Genomic DNA, 23813 nt, shown 5'->3' on the forward strand with positions numbered 1-23813 from the left:
ATGTTATATAACTCTGACTCTCCCAACTAATTTACTGAGATATAATATAATCATCCAAACTGTTTTGATTTCCCATTGGGATTTGAATACCCACTAATGCTGATGTATTATACATATATGTATATATTCCTCTCATTTCTTGAACTAACTTCCTTCATCTGTTTGTGAGATAATGTGTTTATTTGTATATCAAATAATATCATTATATCACCTGTAAATACAGAATGTTACACCTTTCATCACATTAGGTTTGTCACTCTCAATTACTAATAACCTGACTACACAGAGTGCATGTTACTATAATTACTCTCTCACATGCCACAAAGGATGAGTAACCTCTATGTACTTTTATATGTTACTAATATATTACAAACATGAAAATGACTGAGGATATTGAATATCACCTGTTTATTTCAGTGTTATTCCACTCTAAAATCTGTGATTATAAACGATGCTAAATCATGTGCATAATAATCACTGACATCTATGCTAATTACTTATAGAAAGTTTGAGCACTACAATAAACACAGCAACAGCACTCACCTGATCTCGCCACTCATATGCATGCACTACTCATACACAAACAAAGACAAGCACTCATGGGAGCATATACATCCACCTGAATCACAACTCCTTTGTCTACCAATATCTTACATAGTTTGCATCATCTAACTAACTTTCTTACAACATAGAAAGCACACATGGAGTATACAGTGACTACAAAGTGCATGTACTGTGTAACAATAAAGGCATTAAATGTCAGTTCTTACCGAATTCGGGCTTTGAAACACAGAGATCATCAAGTGAATGCTGTATAGAACTTTCTTATACGGTTTCCTCTGCTGCAATGCCTTTCTCTATACAGAAGTGCACAGAAAAGGGGCTCCTCCCCAGTATACCAACCACCTTCACTGAGTTAAAACAAGGGGGTTATTATGGAATGTTTACATTAGCTGAGGATGGAGGGCTTTATCTCCTCCTTGGGTTTGCCTAGACTGACCATTTCAGACCTGTTTACGATAGTTAGTCTTGGCCTGTAACTTCACACAAAAACAATAAAATTGCTAAGACCTCACTACACATAGCTGTCGCAGAACTGGCGTTCTGCGGCGAGTTGATACACGACATATAGCTAGTCGACGAAAATTATCAAGACACTCGTCAACTTTTGAGAACTAAACTAAATACCGGGCTTACTATCAAACACAGGCATGAAAGACTGGGTTCAAAACCATCTACGAAGTCTTACAAAGGTAACTTGCATAATCAATTCATAAATAAGTAATACGAAAAGTGTGATTTTACCTGTAAAACAGGAGGCAAGAGACGAGGAATGGTTAAGGTGATACTGACGTCGGACGAACTGCGATAAGTCGCCGAGTGGTGTTCTTGACTTCCGGTGGGGGGATATTTGCATATTTTAAACAATTTAATACCAGACCAATTACCATAAAATAAGGGCTTCATAAAGGCAGTTCACGACGACGTGTGGTCACGTGACCGGCGAAAGGGAAGGTTCTAGAATCCCGTTCACACGTGATTCAAAATGCGGGAAGGGGAACATGTTAAACATTTAAAATTCTATTCTCGTTACCAGCCGCCTGGTTACAAGCTTAAACCAAGGAAATTTATTCTTTAACTTTTGTCCAATAATTTTTGCTTAATCAGAATCACAACACAGTTTAAAGCGTCGTTTCTTCTTTCTTTAAAACCAAAAATAATATTTTCCAGACTAAATTTTATCTGTGCTCTTGAACCGTCATTTTATCTGTTTTTCTATTTCATTCCAGATCGATTTACCTAGATGTTCGTTGATCAGGAAATGAAACAGGATACGTTACAAATCCGAACATTCCAAAGGTTCGTTAGTACGCAAATGAAACAAGGTTCCTTATTCCGAAGGTTCGCTAATCCGATAATGAAATAAGGCTCGTTAATCAGAAAACAATGTTCGTACTAATGATCTTTCGGAATTACGAACCTTATATTTTTTTTTTTCGGATAAACGGATCTTCTGAACAACGAGGCTTTTTCACTTTCCAGATTATCATGAACCTTATTCTATTTTCGGATTCAAAAACCTTCAGAATAACTAACATTATTTTCCTTTTCGTATTAACGAACATTCGGAAGAACTGTAACCAATTTACCAGCTTTATAACAAGCTGCCGTACTTCGAGATTCTTCTGCAACAATTTGATACAGAATGACAAGAGTTCACTTATTTTAGTGCCCAGTGTTCCGATCACAGAATTACATATGCCTAAGTTCACTTATTGCAAAATTTCCATGAGTTTCGATTACGGGAATATTCTGTTATTGATCGATTTTGACCCGACCTGTCACGTTTATGTATCATCGTCTACAGTAATCCAATGTTCTCATTAGGAATCAGATGTCGAAAAAAACAAACCCGGGAACAAAACAAAGTTTGAAATATGTTTGATTATTGAGAGTTGATGTTAATTGTTAACAGTTAATGGTTAACGCAGATGATATCAGCGTGAAATAATGAAAGTGAATTTGTTTCCTCTTGTAAGCAAACATCCATCTGTCCATGCAACATCATCTCCACTTAAAGTTTATTCACCTTTGCATTTTTCACACCTGCCATGAGTATTCCTGTGTTGCTTCCTTCCCTTGCATGGTTTTGTTACAGCTCCAGTACGTAGATTCGTGTAGCAACAAGCGAATTGCGTTACGTTATTATGCATTCTAACGACAACAAGCCTTCCTGATGGCAAGGCAAATATTATGATCGGAACAATTCAAGTGTTTATCCCCGAACACCAAGATGTACCAGGCTCTTAACTAAAATGTTATAATCTCATGTATGAAACGCGGAGGATAAGTCCATAACATTGGGCTGCTACGTTTCCTGCATCTATTTCCATATTAGTTATTAGTTGTGAGGAGACTGCAAACGATAAGCTCTGGTTTTTTTTTAGCACAGTCCCTTCCATTTCCAATCAATTCTGATTTTGTAATTGTCATAAAAGAGATAACACTTATTGCATTTCAATTCTTATAGTATTTCCTTGATTACGACTTTGTATTGCTTTTATGTACTAAAGTGTATTCAAATGTCTTTATTAACGTTTTGCAATTGTATTGGAAAAGAAATAACATAAAATGAAATGTTAGAAAGATAAAACGCGCGCACAGAAACCAACCACACTATCAGCGAGAAACAGCAAGGAGAAAGAAAGAAAGAAAGATAGAAAAAAATAATGAAAGATAGAAAAAAAGAAAGAAAGAAAGAAAGAAAGGGATGAAAAAAAAACTTATTCAGCGAATTACACATCAATACCAATCACCCTCGTCGGTGTTATAGTGGCATCAGGTTTCCCCCGGAACTATATGAACTTGCAAATAGACCGTTCCATCTAGGTTTTATATTTCGCGAAGCAAGATGATTGCAATAGTTAGCAATTGTTAGCAATGGGTAATAAAAATTGGGACAGGAGAAAAACAAATTCACTCAACATAATGCACATCGCTACCATAATTACATTCACAGCAATATAAGCCATCATACTGTATATCCACGAGCGTGACAGGTGACGGGTGTTACATTATCGACATAATATATCAAAGCATTCATCGGATTTGTGTTCAGTTGCAGCTAAAGTGTGACTCCCACCTTCAAGTTTGGCAAAATTTGCACAAGAAAACAACATTTATGTCAATGGGAGCAAATCTTTAAATTAGTGCATGGTCGTGCGAATGAGTTACATGCTCAGATGCTTACACTCTGAATTTGCATTAGTGGGTATACCGGATTATCAGCGCTGCGAAGTAGGTACCTGGGGCGTGGAGTATAATGTGCAAACATATCGTAGGAGTGCACTTACGCGTGGCCATGTATCTAACCTGAACTTTCATCTTGGTTGTTGTTTCCTATGACTCGATATAGAAGCGTTGACATGTGGCACTTTGTAAAGAATGGACTGGATTTAACTATTATACAGGAATTTCAGACCAACTCTATGAGATAATTCAACTTAGTTGATAATAATAATTATTATTCTTATTCTTATAATAATAATGATAATAATAATAATAATGATAATAATAATAATAATAATGAATGACACTTATTTATAGCGCTTAATCACATGTTCACAATCATGTTCAAATGGGCAAAATTTTAAAAGGCTTCCAGCAATTCTTTAAAAAGGGAGCAAAGTTCAGAAGCTGCTTCTCACTCAAATGAGCAATTTCTACGTATAGTTCTTTCTGATATATTTGTAATATATATGAATTATATATGAATATCTTTATTCTAAGGGAGACCAAAACCCAACTATAAACACGGATTGAGTGTAAGCAGCAATATCAGTAGAATACATCAGTGAAAGTTCGAGGAAAATCAAGTCAGACAATCAATTACATAATTAGATTTTTTTTTGAAGTTTCGATGCCATCATCGTTATGGATAAGGAGACTACTAGATTTCATGACGTCATAATGGACAGTGACATAGAGAAAATATCGAGAAAATTTAACAAATTTTTACTTTTCTAGAAAATTAAAGAGCTCTTTACGTTATACCTCTCTCAGGAAACAGGGCTTTTGTTTACTCTAATATGAGATAAATAGTGACATCCAGGGTATAATAGATTATATGACGACAAGATGGTAATATTTGAAGCAAAAAATGTCCTAGGATTTAATGTGAACGACTGAGTTTATCGATATTTCACTCCTAATTTGATCCCTATGCTTTGGCGCTTTACCGGAACTTTGTAATCCATTTCTGAAAGATCGTGACAGAGGCTCGATGAGTTATTCATAGGAGTGAGGCGATAAACTTTTCTGAACCCTTCAGTGTAGTTCCCGAATTTACAGTCTTCTGTATACATGCTTAACATCGAGCGGAAATGTGTCAAATCATTCTGGAATTGGCTTCCGTACTCGGCAATACGTTTCCAAAGAGTCTGGTTGAAGTGCTCGTAGAGTAAAACGTCCGCCATGTTCCAGTCTCGAATCAGGGCTCGCTGTCGCTCGTTTACCATAGACTTGACGACGCGTTGGTTGAATCGGATATACAAGATATCCGAGAAGCTCCAATGCATGAGCTCCTTCAGAAGTATTAGGGATTCATCAAGGTATTCGAGGATCAGAACGAGATCGAGCTCTTTGTCGAGCGTTCTTAGAGTTTCGTTTATCGTCCTCCGATCGGTGTGAATTGCTTCGTTGTCGGTCATGTCAAACCACATGCCGTTCCTCAGGTAAAACGAACACTGGCCCTTCGACCTCCGCAGACTCGCCATGGCGTTCCTGAAGAAAGCGTCGATCTTTTGCGAACCATTCGCTCCGCGAAACCAGCGATCGCACTTGAAGAAGAAGAAAGTGGACTCCCACTGCTCTACCGGATCGCGGAAAATGGTGACGAACCTCGCGCCGGGCTTCATGAAACGCTTGAAGAACCCCAGACTGGGAAGGAAACGGGAATGTGCCGTCATGAAGTCGTAGTTGGTGTAGTTGTCGTAGTCACCGACCTTAACTCCTAGTGGTGGCAGCAATTCCCTCTGACTACTCGGAATGTGCTGCAAGAATTGTCCAACTTTGTTCCTGTCATATCTGTACATTAGGAAGGAGAGATTTCTGGAGTAGGCGTATCGGTTGAGAATGTTTCCCACAGTCGTACTTCCGGTCTTGTGCGTCTTAATGAAAACCAGGGTGGTAATTGGATCCACTTGTTGGGGTTCCGTGGGATCAAAAGGCTCCGATTGCCCTGACCGATACAGAAGAATTCTTCGAAGACCTATCGGGGCCGCGACTTGTGGTGTTACAGTATACCAGGACACTAGAAATGATGACGTCAGGGCACACACAATAAAAAATAGCTGGGAAGAAAATCAAGAAAGGAGAAAATTGAAGGATGATATCATGTAAATGCCTTTACATGTCTTTACAACAGGTAATCATCTTCTCCACAGTCGACTCCCGTTATGACGAAGTCCTCGGGACCGGCAATTATCTTTCGTTATATCGAATTTTCGTTATAAACGAACAAGATACAAAGCAGATAATGCTGGGGCCTGAATTTTTACTTCGTTGCAACCGGAATTTCGTTATAACGGGAATGCACTGAATTAATCTGACTGCATGATAGAGGAGTGGGTTGGCACATGGTCTATTATAAATGGTCGATATAATAATGATATGGTCTATTTCCTCAGATTGGACTAATTTCCTCTAGTTTCCATCTCTTAATTCTCACAACTTTTCTCAACTATCTAAAGTCCCACTCAATTATACTTCTGCAGGTTGTTGTCTCCGCTGTAATAACTTGTCTCTTCTGTTGTGTTGTTATCCTGCCAGTCTGTGTATCATATCTTCCTGTTTTCACGTCAGCCTTGTCTCTTTAGTATATTAGCCTCCCAAAACTGTTCTTGTGCTGATTGTTTCTTTCTCAGAAAAGCCATCAAGATGGTACAACCATTGACTTTACCGCGGCTCCCTTCATATTTCGTACATTATAATATATATGTATATATATATATATATATATATATATATATATATATTTCATTTTAGTTTAATATATTCATTACAGTTTTACCGTACAGTGTATTGCAATGTTTCGTTATTGTGTTTTGCTATATTTATTTACCCTGTACATCTCTCAATGTATGGCGAACCGACATTACTCCAGTGCTTTACAAAAAACAAACAAACAAACAAACAAGAAAAGTGCTTGTTGCGTGCGTTAGATGAATAAAAAATTAAAACACAACTTGAATTCAAATTTGAATTTGAATACGTATGGTCCTAATTTTCATAATTTTCTGCTTAAATTTCTTCCACATAAACAATATGCCTCGGTCTTTCTTCCGGGTTACTATCGCGGGGGCCGTTTATTACTGCCTCAATGTCGTTGTATTGCATTTCCACACGGTGAGCACGTTGGCAGAGTAGAATCAAGTAGAAAGGATGGTAGCGCCAGTTCAACGTTTCATCAAATCCGGCCTGAACTAAGTTTCACATGTGCTTACGGAACGGTGATGCTAGAAGCGGGCACCTACGCAAATCATATTCGGTGAATATGACACGGCCTCAGGACTTTTCCATTAACTATCTATATACATGTATTACCAATAATCTATAATCGTTTAAAGGGAAGCAGTCCTGAGATTTTCACTGTACTGATAATTAAGAAGAGTAAAAAAATAACCTTTCACCAATTTATACGCGTGGACATCAAAAATTGTCTCCGTACGCGATTTTAAAAAAATAATTCCTGCAAGCGATCGTGTAAGAGCCTGCCAAAAGGTGCAACGTCATTGATGCCCTACTCTCAAGTTGACAGCCGTGCCTCAGAAAACCAGTTTAAGTGTTCAAAATAATCATATCTTATTTTTTCATAAAATGTGACAATATGTGGTTTTATTATTTCAAACAAAATATTTCAAGCTTATTTATATATACAATTAATATAAAAATAAATAGTAAACATGTATTTATGAATAACTAGGGATGACGAGCAGAACACCGCTGGAAAGAGTTGTGCATCGATGACGTATACATGACTCTCCGCCAAGACTTGCTCATTTGCAGAGTCACACTTTTTTAACCGAAATGTACGAGCTTATTTGGTGATTTGAAAGCTTGTTTTTGATGAAAGTAGTTCATTGGAGGTACCAACAACAACATATATTTTTAAATTTCGTGAGGACTGCGTCCCTTTAATCAACACTAATTGATGTCCTTTCTTATCAAAGAGGATGGCATGCTTCCTTCGCATACTTTTGTTGCGTAAAACAATAACCCAACTCTTGAATTTCTTTCATAAAGGAGAAGTGGTTGTAGTTGATAAATCAGTGATCAAAATTAGTGATTCTTGATATATATTTCCAAAAATTGCATGGGCGAATCATAAGTTAATGACGTACATCTTTACCTAAGTAATTGCGGGAAAAAAATACTCTTCATTGGAAATAAGTGAAACTTTTTTTCCTAACTCTAAGTTTGATTTTCTTCAAAGTTATTAAATCTGGATGTCTGTTCTTGCTCTCCTTATGAACCTGACAATCATGGTTGACGATTGCAGCAATTAAGCCATATTTTCACGGGTAAAAAACTTGACCCTACCTTTGCTTACAGTGGTATGCCAGTGGTGATTTTTTTTTTTTTTTTTTTTTGGGGGGGGGAGGTGGGGTGGATAGCATATTGCCACTCGCTTTGTACTTCTGAATGAAATAATTGTGTGTGTGTGTGTGTGTGTGTGTGTGCGTGTGTGTGTGTGTGTGTTCAGCAGAGTATGCATTTTTGTGCATTGCTGAAATTAGAAAATGTGAAGAGAAGTATTCAAGAAAAAACAAGAAGAACTTGGCGGTTTGTAAGTTTAGGAGTTTAGTCAGCTTTGCATTCGTTCAATTTCGAGCAAATTTGAATGATCACAGAGATCAACACTCAATTCAAAAAGCTAACTATAGTTCATTTCATGATTTTCACACATAAACGTTCAACGTTGAGAAATTGAAATCCACGAATAAGCAAGCACTTACACCATTTCGGCACTGGTTTTCGTTACTGCGTATTTATGTTTTCTTTTTAGTTATTATTTTGAAGCACTTCAGCTGTTTGAATAAATAAGGCGCACTTTATGACCCTTGAAATATGACCTTGGCCCTACAGTGACACTTCTCAATCCTCTTTAACCGCCATCGAAGCAATAGCTCTTTCAGATTTATACACGACTGTGGCGCCGGCTGAAGGAGAGTACAAGATGATTGTCTCGAACACAGACATTCAAAGAAATATTTTTCAGGTGTTCATATAATTCTAATCATTCACATTCACATGGTTACCGGAGGCACCACATCATACTGAGCAATGATTGACGCTCTAGATCATACTATACACGTCATCTGTAAATTTCAGACAGACAATATACAGGACATTGACAAGACTTACAACGCACGGACCCACAGACACGACACAAAATCATGGATGGGGACTCCAAAATCGAGTCCAAAACAAGACCAGCAAACACGTTGCACAGTGCAATGACATTCATCGCACAGATAGATGCACATATGACAACGCTACTCAACTAAATACAGTGATGAGTAATGACTCTAAAGTCCCCCCCCCCCAAAAAAAAAAAAAAGAAAATAAGTAAATAAAGAAATCAGCAAACCCAGACTCAGTTGTAATAAAACTGACCTCACCTTTTTCGATTCCATATCTCCCTGTGCAGTTCTCACTCAGTTTTAGTTATGTGGGATAAACGACATTTGCACATGAAGCTCGTGCAATTAGCAAGAAAACAAAACTCGATTGTGCTCGCGATCACCTACCACCACTCTGGTTTGACACGTAGTAGCTCTTTGTGTCGTTCGTGGCAGACCCCGAGCTGGTGTGGGTGACGTCATTTTATTTTCCTCAGTGAGTGTGTGTGTGTGTGTGTGTGTGTGTGTGTGTGTGTGTGTGTGTGTGTGTGTTTGTGTTGTCTCCCCTGGATGCAAGTATAGCTAGTTGGAATACTTTGTAATACATACGCAAGTCATGCGCAAGCCTGTAACAGTAAATCTGTACTCTCCCTGTAAAGACTCCTTGTCTGAAGTATGTGTATCTAAATAACGATTATTTACATGTGTGAGATTTTAAAGAAAGCGTGTTGATATGATTCCCTAAACGGGTGTTTGAAGGGATCAGAAGTAAATAGGCGTAAAAACCCAATCCACATGAGCGATTAGGCAAATAAGGCCCATCATGAGTCCGTCAGTATAGACTAACAAGGTCCACGAGCCACTGATATGTCTTGGCAAAACAGGCCCATGAGTCCGAAACAAGGCCCACGAGACCGACATAATATCTTGTGGATTATTGTGTCGGTCTCGTAAGCCTTTTTCTTTTTGCGTAGCCTCCGACTCATGGGCCTTATTTGCCTGGTGTCGAACTCATGGACTACATGGCTTGTGGGCTGTATGATTCGTGGGCTGTATGACTCGTGCCTGTCGAGTTCGTGACGTGCACCAGGGAGGTGCTTCCCACCTTCTATGCGTGCACCCTTTGAATTGCATCCCGTCTCGATTTTTTTTTTGAAAGGCTTGCATATCTACTTAAAAGTACATTGTACTTAAATATGTCATATGCATGAAGAACGACGAGTTATCCCTATGTCGCAGTAAATTAAATCTATACAAAATCTATAATACGCCCATACAACGACGCAAACAATGTGTACTAAACGGTGAGGTAATTGTGGACATACAGGGCGAGATATGAAACAATCTGTATTCATATTTGTATGTAATTATGTCCATGTAGATTAATGGAGTTGCACGTTCAGGTAATTATATCGAATCAAAAAAACATTTCTAAAGGCAACAGCTGCATACCAGTACATTGAGTTCGCTACAGATAATATGGTACTTCAAAAACTCCTCGAAATCGATGTCCAAAGTAAAGTATATTGAGCGAACTCAACGACGCTATGAAGAGCGCCATCTACAGTTTTGAGCATAGCTTCAGATGAAAAAAAAAAATAAGAAAGGAGCCAAGATCTTTTTGACGTTTTGTCCTGATTATTTCATTATAGGATTATTTCACTTGTAACAAGAGATTTATGTATCTTGCAATAGCGGATCATGTCAGATAAAAATTGGAGAAGGAAACATCGATTTGTATGAATACTCTGAATGAGCTCGCGAATCTAACAATTATCGTGTTCTCTGTCTTTCCTCAGAATGGTGAAACGGGATAATGTTCTTGATAACATTCCACCTTTTCGCTAAAATAATGGAGATTCTACCCCAGACTTTGTTTGACTTTAATGTAAAAGAAAAGATAAGGTATCATTGGAACAATGGAAATGAGAAACTGTTTTACTTGGTTTCGCGTGATGCACGTTACGAATTCGGCACTCACGAACCATACAGCCCACGGGTCATTTGTATACAGCCCACAAGTTATACAGCCCACGAGTCATAAAGCCCATGAGTTCGACACTAAGCAAACAAGGCCCACAAGACCGACACATTAAGCCCAGTGTTGTAATATCGAACTAGTGGGCTGTTTTTACCTACTAGTGTCGAACTCATGAGCCTTATTTTTGTCTATATTGTCGAATTCATATACACGGGCTGTATATGACTAGTAGATGTTGGTCTCGTGGGATGACCCCAATATTTCACAACCCAAAGATATCGTTCAAAATCAAATGACATACGCAAATCAAATGAAATACTAATGTCATCTTATTATAAATCTCGAATTGTTCTCGACATGAAGATGTTTTGATCATTCAATAATTTGAGCAATCCAATTAAAGAGAAATAATCCCGACTTAATCATTAGAATCTTTGTTTAACTACGAAAAATGAAAGCCCAAAGAGGAATAATGAGGTGATAACTTCACCTCATCCGATTTACTTCAAATTCGTTTAATATTTCATTATTTTTTTAGAAAGGAAGCCTAATTTTTCAAGACATCCCAACTGACTTTTTATTTGGGTAATACAGTATACTCCCTATAGATTGAGTCTATCCAACACGCACCCGCAATAACATTCATTTAAATAACGCAAGAATTCTAATGGCGTCCTAATCATCAGGGAACAACGGACCTGATGTATGGAATGCTATACCTCACTATCTTGGGCAATTCATATTTTTTTAAAAACCATTTTAAGAAATTAAAGGAAAATTAATGATGATATAAGTTTTGTTTTTTTAATAAACACATTCAGAAAATATATCATGAACTAAAGTGTAGTATTTACAACTACAATAGAAACGCATATCTTGTTCGTTTTAAGCATAATCATACTAATCATTTTCTTTTTTCTTGAACAAAATCACACCAGGGTCCCGTTTATCAAAAGATATAATCGATTATAAATTTAATTCCTTACCCCTCACAGGTTGCCGTAGACATGTGGTGGAAATCAACTATATAATTAATTATAACTTTTCATAAAACAGGGTCCTGGTCATTCGAGAATTCCCCCCCCCCCCCACCCCGCACCCTGTTTCCCTTCTTCAATAAGTAAATCCTAGAGATTAGCTTTTGAGTCGCTTTGTCATGAGGAATTGGCTATCAGCTCATAAAGCATCTTCTGTGCACGTAGACAAGTGTTTGTGACGGCCCCTGTAACATGGAACATGAAATTATCATTGGAGAGAAATATGCAACCATTTACTGTATTAAGTATCTGATTGATTTCCCGAATTTGTTGGTAAAACTGATTTTTTTTTTTTAGACTTTCACCAAATCTCTGTACTGTCGCATTTTCCTTTGTACATCGTATTCTTGAAAGAATAAGTGGCAGAAAGAAATGAAATTGAAATTGAAAATTGGAATAAAGTTAAATGAAACGTAGATCAAAGTCTAACACATGTGAATGATTATCAAGAGACACAAGAGTTGAAATAAAAGACATGTAAAATACACGAAAGTTGCAGTATCATTCACGTTTCATTATGTAATCAGACCAACTTATTTCACTCCAATTCTAGAATGTGTAAGGGAGGTTGGTTTTTTTTTTTTCTGCTCAAATTCCGCTCAGAGGCTCTTGAAAGAATCTAAAGACTTGATTCTTCACACCAAAATTTCACGTGTTTTGTGAATCTACTACAAACAAAAACGTAGTCCTCCTAAACCTGAAACAAAAAGCGTGTCTGGCCTCCAAATGAGATGAGTTTGTAAAGGAATCCACCCTCATCAACGACACCTGAATTTCTTTATAGGCTAACATGGCTTATTTTTATAGCATTTTTCCAGATTTAAATTTTGCATCTCGGTAAGATAAAGCGATGATGGGGCTCGGGCTGGCTCGAGGTATGAAACTTGGAGTAGTATTTATCTGTTTAGTTTTGTTTGAGTTGTTACTTTCCTATTACTAGAACCTTTAGTGTGCGTGCAACCGAACTATTCAAGGATTGGTTATAATCAGCGTCAAGTTTTTCGATTGCGCTTTGATAAGGTAGCATCCTTAACGATGCCAATGACAATTTCAGGCCTCGGTTCTGGGGCGGTTAGTCGCACTTTGTGAAGGGTCGTTACATACTTGTTCCAGGAATAGAACGCGCTGAAATAGAAAGACAAACTCGGAAAAAAGAAACATTGATCTGCGAGGATTTGAGAAAAAAAAAACGATGTGAAGATATTACACATGCACACATCACAGCGAGGGGCTCTATCATTTGTGCGCTGTTGTTTTTTAATAGGAAATGCTCTGATACCTGTTCGTCACTCTTGGAAAATTTCCGGAAATTGTCAAGTTGAAATGACATTTCTCATAGATTAAGAACCAATATCATCTGACAGGGCGATACTTTGAACGACGTGAGGAGGGTTTGAGTTTGGATCTGCGATTTGATCTTGTTATCGGGGGAAGAAAAAACAAAACGAGTACTAGTAAGTGTACGCATGGGTGAATAAGCCAGTTCGGGTTTCCACTTTGAGCATGACCAGAAAAAGGTCAATCGTACCAGCAGAGCATGTTGGTTTTTAAATTCACTGAGATTCAAAGAGATTGTGAATACATTCAATGCAAAATAATGAAATGGATGCTTTCCAAAATGCCAATGGAAGGATCATTCTGGTCACCTGTTCTACACAAGTTCATCCTTTGTTTGAACATGACCTATGAATTCCATAAATTGTTACGTTGGGCGAGCTTATGCCTTCTGTCGCTTGAAACTAGTGGAGTGCCTAATGAACTGAGAAAGAAGAAAGGTCATTTGTACCCATGTGCCCATGAGCTAACCCCGAACTGGCTAATTGGGGACTACAGAAAAGGTGATTGTGTTGTATTCGTTCTTTCTAGCGCGCGCACTCAGTCTGCGAACTCAGTCGTCGATTGCCCCAGGTTGGTCGGCGAGGGCTCACTTCTGCGCGTCAGTTGTCACCTCTGTAATCCACGGCCGCCACCAGCGGCATGTATTACAAGCAAAACTTCTCCAACGATCACTGGAATTTCGGGCAGCCGACAACCATATCCCTTCAGAATTTCCTCAAATATTTACCCTATTTATCGGAGATCATGGAAGTTATGACTGCAATTCTAGTGATGTCCGACCGAGCGAGATAGAATCGCATATTGTGCGCTGGGAAATTCGGAAGGAAAGTTTTCGCGTCCACGTTCTCTGGAGAGCTGACTCGGTGTTCGTATAGCCCCTGCGAGGGTAGATGTGTTTTTCGGACAAAGGGAAACTGGGTTCAGGCGCTGTAGAAGCGGGTAAAACCGGTCGTGGGAGATGACATGTTCTAAAGGGGAGATGACATGTTCTGAAGGGAGATGCGAGGAAGAGAAAATACCTGACATATTTTAATAAATGCTACAATGGGAATATGATAACAGAATGAAAAAGAAGTAAAGAAAAAGAAGTAAGAAAAAGAGTTAAAAAGACAAGAAGATGGGGATATGAAAAATGAAGGAAAAAATTGTTGAAAAGATGTGAAAGCAAAGGGAGAACAAAGAGAAAAAGTAGAGGGAAAAAGATGCAAAAAACTTGGACGGAATGATGTCATCGATGACGAAATCAACGAGCACTATATATCAACTTGCTTGTCATCCGACCCCATTTTCTGAAGAGACGGGATACAACAATATACCCTACAGTGAAACTCAATCGAAGTGACCGTAAATATGAATCGAATGTTCAAGAAGAAAATACAGGAATAAATGCCCTTTAATCAAAACAAATATAGTGAGCTTCGCTATCGTATGATATTATGATTATTTGAAAAAATAACGTTTGCACCCCCTCTAATTTATTCGTATCACTACAACGTCAAAGTTCTGTCTTCAAAGATATATAGGGAAAGAGAGAGGGAAGGGAGAGAGAGGGAGATACAAAAAAAGCTGTTGGAATTCCTGTAGATAAAACGAAGGAGATAGATAGATAGATAGACAGATAGATAAACAATGAATGAATATAAGTAAGTAAATAGATCAATAGACGAAATGAATAAATATATATTTATTTATTCATACGAGGCAGACAGAGATAAGTTCTTGCACAATATCTCTCGCGAAATATACACTATTTATATACTATAGTGCGTAGACTTTGATACAGTCATGATTCCTGGGTGGTTTGAACAGAAAGAAAAGGGGCGGGCAGTCCCCATGACCCCCTGGTCGAGGTAAATGTCCCGCCATATTTCGCAAGTTGAAACACGAGTCAGGTGTAATATCTTGTTGTGATTTGTCTGAAGTAATCCGCGAGCTCTCGGATCGGGCGAGGAGTGTTGACAGAGCCGACGTTCCCCGGGGGTGAGGTTGTCGGGCCACTGAAATCTCCCCTTGCCCTGGTGCAACACGGTGCAGCTTTTCATTCGATGTTACCACGTAGTCAGATGAACATTATTTTGACGGGCCTCGTGAATGTCATGTTGTGTAGTGAACTAATCAACATCGCTTTTATCATTAATTGAGCTGACTCCTCAATTTTTGAAGTTCAATGTCAGTTTTTTCTCTCCATCAAAAGCTACTCAGCATAATATAGGCCATACTTTGTTTGTAGCGTTCAAGAACGCGCGCGCAACTAAACACCTACACACACATAGCCACATGTAGCACTCACGCACACACACATATGCACAAACACACACTTTCAGAAAATTAAATGAAATGAAAATTTTGATTTATGAATGTCAGAATTAATGATGTGTGAGTTTGAAAAATCTACGATTTTCGATTTGACTGTGGGAAGATGTAACTGTTTTGCGGTTTCAAGCACTTGTGCCACTCTGAACTTTCGTGAGCGTAAAAAACATGAAGAAATAATCTTAGCCATTTTTTTCTTCATAAACTTTTTATCTTTATGTTTCCTCCTTCCTCATAATAGTCTTCTTCTTTTGTGCTGTTCTTGTATTCTCGTTTCTTATTTGCTCCACTTTTCGCCTTTTTTCACTATAAATCACCTTCTAGCAGTTTTCATTTTTCGTCTTGGCTTCTCTTGTCATTAAAAAAATAAATAACGGCAACTCCGTGCATCGTTTAGATAGTCAATACACGTGTTTCAAGCACAAACAGTACTCGCATTAAAAACCCATGATAGAGATCCTCATAACTGTCATTTTTATTTATTTATTTATTTATTTTTATTTTTTTTTTTGGGGGGGGGAATAGTTGTTCGACTGCTGTCAATACCACAAGTAAAGCATGCCCTCAATGATTCCGTGGACAAGTTTACATCAACTCCGTCTAAATCGCAAGAAACAGTTAAAGCGTTTTGAATGCATTGAGTTTGAGTAACTGTCTTCTAATAAGCAGGGCCACTATGAGAGACAGAGAAAAAAAATGATAACCGAAATAAAACATAGTAAAACATGTCGTTTGTGGAATACACTGGGACTGTTGTCGCCTCGGCATTTTGAACGACACCCCCAAAAATGCGTGTTTTTTGTTGTAACACCATACATTGGCGCGCCGACGGTAATACCTGTAAACATTGAACCTCGGTTCGTTTACACCGAGGTCACCCGAAAGGGCGCGGACTACCCGATGGAATATCGATCACATAAATTCATCAAATTGTTGCAGATCTGACTCTGCTTGCGTGTAGGAACCTATGTCCTTTGTTTAACCAAGGACTTATATATATATATATATATATATATATATATATATATATATATCCTTTGTTTTACTCATCAAGCCCTAGTAACCACATTTTCTATAGTTTCGTGCTGTTATCTTTTTATCATTTTTGTTTAATTCGTTTGTAATTAATATTGTTTAATTCACATCGCTCTTTTTGTTTTGATTTTTCAACACCTGGTTATAAAAGGCATAAATCACTAATTTCAGCTGGGCCTTTATTCATTTTATTAGTTTTTATATATGATTTTATATTCATATTATTTGGAGGGGATTTTTGGCTTATATACAGGTCCTTGATGTGAAACAGCATTCACTTGCTGATCTTGCAATGAAAATAATGTAGTTGAAATGAATTGAGAAAAAAATAAAGAAATATATATATCACATGTAACATGACATTCTTTGTTTTGTAGAATTCGTTAAAGGCCTTTTAACCGCAAGATGTTTATCTGATTCTTAAATTGCAACACACTTTTGAAGATTAAAGTCTCCTTCTACTGTTGTGCGGATTTGATGAACTTAACCACTTTCATCAAAACTTTCTCCAATTTAAGATGTAATGCAGTAAAATCAAGAGTTGCCGATTTAATGATGATAAGATGAGCATTTCTGCATCAACATTTCCCCACATATGATGGGTTAAAAGAGCAAAGCCGCATAGCAGTAAGTGGGCAATTGGACTGGTGGAATATCTACAATGTACGTGAGAATCAAAAAACAAGGCTCATATAGATTCATTTCATATGCAAACATAAATGTCTTATGATAAGTATGTTATAGTATATCGCTCCTTTGTCATTTTGGTTACGTTTTGTTAAAAGAAAGAAATCATCTACAACTGGAGGAAGACGGACTATAAAAGCAAGGACATCAAGAAAAAGCCTTGGAAAATCAGCACCACTTTGTTTATAACAATGCATTGCTGCAAAAGAACCGTGAGTTGAGGAGCCTCTTCGAGGTCCACAGTATATTTCTTCGGTTCTGCATGCTAATAAGTTGACTGACTGCAGATCGACAGTCGAATCGGGGCACATCGGGGCACATCGTGCACTTTTCAGCTCTCTGAACGGGGTGACAGCGTGACAAGATCGTGTAGATCGTTCAGAGCGTAGATACAGCGTGCATCGATCGGATAACATCGGCAACATCGCACTGACAGCGTAGCTACATCGTTCTAAAGCGTAACTGCAGCGGCAGAGATTGTAATGCCTCATTCCCCATCATCGTATAGTAAGAGCGTAGAAAACACGTGGTAGTCGTAACTGCAGCGTACATAGAGCGTTCTAACATCGTACTGTGTCCAGATCGGCTCAGGTTTTACCCGATCCTTCCCGATCTGAGAAAATCGTCAAATCGTAGCGAGAACGGCATAGTGGGACAGGGGCTTTGGATTACTTCCCGTTCTTGTGCCGATGTTATTACGCTCAGAAAGACCTTGTTACGCTCATCCCGCGGTGTTTACGCTGTCACTACGCTCTCACCGCTTGCCATACGATTCAAAATAGGTCAATTTTGATTGGGGAGATCGGGAAGAAATTTTGAACAGGTTCAAAGTTTCTTCCCGCTCCAACCCCGACTTCCAAACGTTGCAACTACGATGCTTCCGATCCCCGTACGCTTTTGCCGGGGTCCAGATCGTGATAGTGGAACGGGGGCTATCGTTTGCTTTAAAAATTAAGAAACCTACTCCCCAGCCTACACCTGCCAGCCAACAACAACGACGAAGACGACGACGACGACGACGACAACAACAACAACACAAAAATCCACACCAACAACAACAGAACACAACAAACAAGCAAGCAAGTAAGCAAACAAACGAAATCAGACATAACTAGATCTGTCGTCTTTGGGACATGATACATATATGGTATAAGTTTGAAATTGATAGGCAGAGGACTTTCTGAGCTAACCTCTACACAACTTTTGAGGAGAAATAAGAAGAAGAAGAAGAAGAAGAAGAAGAAGAAGAAGAAAGAATCCGTACAAAAACAGAAGGTGATCCGAGAGGATACTCGGATCACCTAATAAAGAAATTAACCAAGACACGTGCATGTAAAGCCGCACACGCGAAGTGCGAATTATATTGCTTCGGAATGTACTCCCTCAGTGCCCATCAAACGTGCTTCTATTTGTGTTCGAATTCTCCTAGTAATACTACTCATTAAGGAAAACACAACATTTCTATTATTTTGTTCCTTTTTTGCACCGTTTTGCTTCTGATTTTGGATCTTTCTTTTGAGGAAGGTTTCAAAAGGAACTTGGTTTCATCCTGCCTGATTGTCTCAGGAAGAACTTCAGTAAATTAAATTTTCATGAAGAATGGTTTGCTACAGGCTATTATTCTTTGTGCGTGTATCCAATGCTTTCGTCAGAGTGTCATTTTAGCCACAGGTATAAATACTTGAAGTTGGAGACCTTTTTATTTTCGGTAATGAGTTTGTTTTGTTTATTTTTATTTTTGTTTTCTTCTGTCATGAAAGCACGCGCGAACATGCTTTATACTCAAGCCACAAAATGTATCAAGCAGATCATCCTGATATGGGAAAGTTAATCATATGTGTCATAAAGGTGTCTGTTAAAGTAACTGATACGCACGCGATGAACTCGCTTGTACAGGTTCAAGGTTATCGCGATGCATTTTACGCGCGCAAAGTAAAAGCGTGAAACGATTCCGCTTTATTGTGAACGTTGTGATAGTAAGTAATTAATTTCATTCGTGCCCTTTCGGAGCTTCTCACGCGACGAACCTGACATCCTTTTATTTCCCTCTCTAAAAACATGCGTGACGTTACGCCACTGAGTAGTTTATCTATGTCATAGGTTGTTGTCCTTATTTGTCGTTTTCTTCATGATTTCTTAGGGCTTATACATTGTCACTTTTTTTCTCGTTCTCGAAGTTTTCCATCTTTATAATATACGTATGTATAGTTATGATGCCCATATTATGATATGAAACAGAGACCTTCCGCGTAATGATCGCAGAGTTAAAAAAAACAAAAAACGGAGAAAGAAAAAAAAAGACCTTCACTCTTGGCAAGTTCATCGAAAGTGACGGTTAATTCGCTGGAAGAGAGCCAGTAGAAGTAATCCTCATTACAAACTTCATGGAATTCGTGGAATCGATTCTCAGCTGATGACTTTTCATCCGGTAATCATATACAGAAAGGTCATCCTCCGGTAATCTCACTCAGATAGAAAAGAATATATCCATAATATAGACACGTTAATTCTATATATACAATTTTATATATGATACATACTGTCGTGTTAAAGTTGCACATTTATATGAAATATATGCAAAAGTGGCTTAGTAATCTCTGTATACATTACAATAGCGTCATTTCGTAATATAGCAATTCCATGTTCAATATGCCAAGCTAGTGAGAAAGAGAGAGAGAGAGAAAAAAGAGGGATAGAGAGAGATCGGAGAGAAAGAAGATAAAGAAATATCATTTGAGCGGTGCAGATAGTATGCGGAAATTCTGTCACCTTGTCATTTTCAAGAAGAATAGTATACCTTTACCAGAAAGAACCCCCCCCCCCCCCCAAAAAAAAAAGAGCCTTCCCGTCAGTTTGTTGCGTTGAAAATATCGACTCTCATGCTACATTCCGATAGGCTCTTTGGCGTGCCTCCATTAGCAACAACACGCCGTTGCCACGGGCAACAAGGTCCTGGAAGAAGTATGCATCACGCGACGAGGAAAACGCACGAAATGTACACCAGACGGCACACCGGGCGCAGACGGTCACAGCACTGACATTCACAAGTAAAAGAGAGCCATAAGAAAACTCCCTGTTTCCTCGTATTTGTATTTCATTTATTGTCGCAATGTCATAATAATTATCCTGCGTGTAATCTTTGCTGTCAAGATGACGCGTCACCATCGTGTGTCCGAAGACTCGTGAAACTTGTTGCAGCCAGGCCCCCCCCCCCCCATGACTCAGATCTGTTATAATAAGAAACCACTCAATGTACAGTTTCGTTCTTCTTGACAACGTGTTTCACACAGAACAACCCGTTTCAGGTCATGAAATGAGATTGCTTAAGACTGCGGATAAGTTTCCTGACGGCACATTATGTAAGAAACTGTGCCATATATGCAAGTTTAGATCTCATTTTTTGCGAGTACATGGTTCATTAAGTACGAAAACCATACGCACAAAACACAAACTACTATTACCATGGACCTTGTAGGTCCATGCTATTACCATGTAATGAATGACATTAGCATATTTTTGAGCTTGGATCCTGGAAAATATCTGCAATATCAAGTTCCATAGCTAACATCGCTAACTATTGGTAACTATTCCCGTCGCATTCAAGGAAGAAAGAATGCGATCTTTAAATACTAAAGTTTAAAAAAAAATTCTGCAAGGAAACAGAACAACTCGCCTCTTGAAAGAAAGATATTATTCAGAGGGGTGAAGGCTCAGGTTTGAGTTTCTTCAGTTTGTCTCCCTCATTTGTTAAGATCGCAACTGCTGATCTGTAATTTTTTTTTTCCCGACATGTTTGTTAATCTACAGATCAGCAGTTGCGATCTTAACAAATTTTCATTTGTAGAGGGAGACAAACTAAAAGAAACTCAAACCTGAACTCTCCTCTTGTTTTCATTCAACAATACCCCTGGTTTGCATCAGGTGACAGAAAAGGGGAAAACATTATCGCCAGCATCAGCTCTACCTCGTTCTTTCTTATTACTTTGTTGAAGAGCAAAAGGGTTAGGTTGAGCAAAATTTGAGAGGTGTTTGAACTCGCGGTGAATGTCCCTTCTCCTCTGGGCCTTGCTATACTTCCTTTTCGCTCCGGTCAGTATTCCAAAGAGCAGTGGTAAGTCAAATCTCTTTAAACCTCCTGAAATTAGGCAACAAATACTTGCACGCTATTCTCTGTAGAAGCAATCTGTCCACAAAGACGCAAATGATTCATAAAGAGTGTCAACTTCTTCATCTTTCCCTGAGCGTTTCAAGCCGCTGTGATCCCCCTCTTTATACCAGTTGTCATGGAGACAGGAATATACCAGTCGAGAATGTGTCGCTTCCAAAGCAGCTGGAAAACACGTGAAGCGCTCTTCGAGACTGACAGTCAAATACCAACGACATTCCCGTTTCAACTCCAGTGATATCATTGCATTGAATGCAATTCTACTTGTTGTTTTTTTATTTGTGTTACTAAGCTCAATCTGTTTTTTTTTCTCTGAGAGACATTTGTAACAAAATGAAGTATGCAATAAACTGTTCGACAGGTTTGAATGAACATTTATGATTACTTCCATTTTATCTTCTTTTAAAGAAGTTCGTAAAGAACTCGACGCAATTCATTTGAATAGTACCCTCTGGCTACAAGGGATCAGAACCATCACTGGTCATCGGGCTGAAGCTCGGTTAATCGTTTGTTGGATATGACGCCTGTGTAGCAATCAGAAGATTGCCCACGATTGCCACGATTTTTATCAAGACTATTACTCTTAACACTGGATAATTGCGTTTGTATTTACGTCGATGAAGGGCAATTTGTCAATAAGTTGCAATAAAAACAACCTCGTCGTAAGAATCATTAAAATGAATATCACCATTTTCGTTTCCACATTTCTTATATGTTTTATCACGTTCGAAGAGTAAATGAAGTGAAGATAAATAAAATGAAGGAAATGCCTATAGCAATATTATTTTCAGCAACAATAATACTAGTAGCAGCAGTGGTAGTTTAAGTGATCTTCGTATAAACAAACTATTTTCATCATAACAAACATCTGTGTAATTGCCACGATTGATTACTGCGAGCCGAAACATTACTTCGGTTCTGATGCAGTAAGGAAGATTAAAGTAGCTTTATCAGATAAAGTACTTGATTGGTGTCACCACCCTTGTTATGGTCAAACACGTCAAGTCAGAGCGACTGAAATCGCGGCTAACCGCTCCCGGCCGTCGAAGGGAGTTCCTCTAACATGAATGATGCTATGTACTCCCCTCCGTATCTCCTCCGGAAAGCGTATGGTGTGGTGCCTCGGCGACCGCCATGTAGCCTCAAAACTATGCCACAACGCCAGACAAAATTTCCCTCGATCTTAATTCAATTAACAGTCATTGCTGTCGTGCACCCCGTTCGACCCGTGAAGCATCATTGATGATGACAATCGAGGGAAGAAGACGCAATAACAAACATTTAAAACACAACAAACAATCAAAAACAAAAGCGAGGGGGTGGAAAAGCAACCCGCAACCCTACGACAGATGCCACGCCGCCGCTGCTCTGCACGGATGGGGTGAGGATTGGGTTGAGCGCCCCCGCTCCAAGCTTAAAGTACAATTCCACTTCTGAGATGAAAATAGCATCACCTCGTCCAATTGGCAATGTAATTGAAACTAATTTCACTGTTCTATAAAAATCAAAAGAAACAAACAAACAAAAAACACAACAACCCCAAAGCGCTAAAATAGGAAATAAATAAACCAACATGTTATACATTCTTATTTCAGTTCAGAATTACATGATATCTCTACCATTCTGTGTGGTTGATTTCATATTTTATCAATAACATAAATAGGGTGGGTAGTGAATTGCAGCAAAAACCTTTAATACAAATATACATAGTACACACAATCAAACTTGCCTTTCAATCTATCTATTTATCTCAGGATAGCTTGTGTCTAGCTGGCATAATAAATAGGGAAGGAAAAGAAAGGAAGAAAGAAAAAGAAAGAAAGGAAGAAAGAAAGAAAGAATGAAACACCCTCCCATGAAAACTCCGACAATAATACGCCATATGACGTGACGTGTTATCGTACGGCTCATCGCTTCACGAGACCTCTGGTGTCGTATGGCCGAGATAAAAGGCGGGCCGAGCCGGCAGCGGAATCCTCGGCTCGTCGAGAGGGGAGACAATTCGACATTGGTTGCATTCCGCGGGGGACACCTGAGCGTAGCCGTCGAGGGGTTCCCGCCACCATACCACTGGGATAACCTTTTTCAGCTGACGACATCGGACTCAACCCCGGCGCTGTTGTCGTATAGGCGCAGTGGTGCGGGCGGAGAAGTGCAGAGTTCACGGACAAACAGCCTATATGCGGGGGATATTATACCGTTTGGAAGCTATACTGGGACGTCACTACAAGCATCAAATAACCCGCTCAGGCCTCTCCGAGTGATTAGTGATACATCAAATCAAATCAAATCAGACAGACAACTTTGATCGATAAGTGCTCTAGGAAAGTGCATTGAATTCTGGCTCATTCACC

General features: G+C 38.7%; 1 protein-coding gene across 1 annotated transcript; it reads right to left on the reverse strand.

The window, feature by feature from the left end:
- Positions 1-949: 949 nt before the first annotated feature.
- Positions 950-23558, reverse strand: LOC139717925 (galactose-3-O-sulfotransferase 2-like). The gene is made up of 3 exons (XM_071629410.1): positions 23384-23558; positions 4918-5740; positions 950-1034 (listed from the first exon to the last, which is right to left on the reverse strand). Exons 1-3 carry the CDS (start codon positions 23556-23558, stop codon positions 950-952), a joined length of 1083 nt encoding a protein of 360 aa, XP_071485511.1.
- Between the last annotated feature and the right edge of the window lie 255 nt (positions 23559-23813).

Source organism: Diadema antillarum, unplaced genomic scaffold, assembly GCF_040938485.1.
Source record: "Diadema antillarum isolate AM-2024a unplaced genomic scaffold, OU_Dant_1.0 scf00000086, whole genome shotgun sequence".
Taxonomy (NCBI): domain Eukaryota; kingdom Metazoa; phylum Echinodermata; class Echinoidea; order Diadematoida; family Diadematidae; genus Diadema; species Diadema antillarum.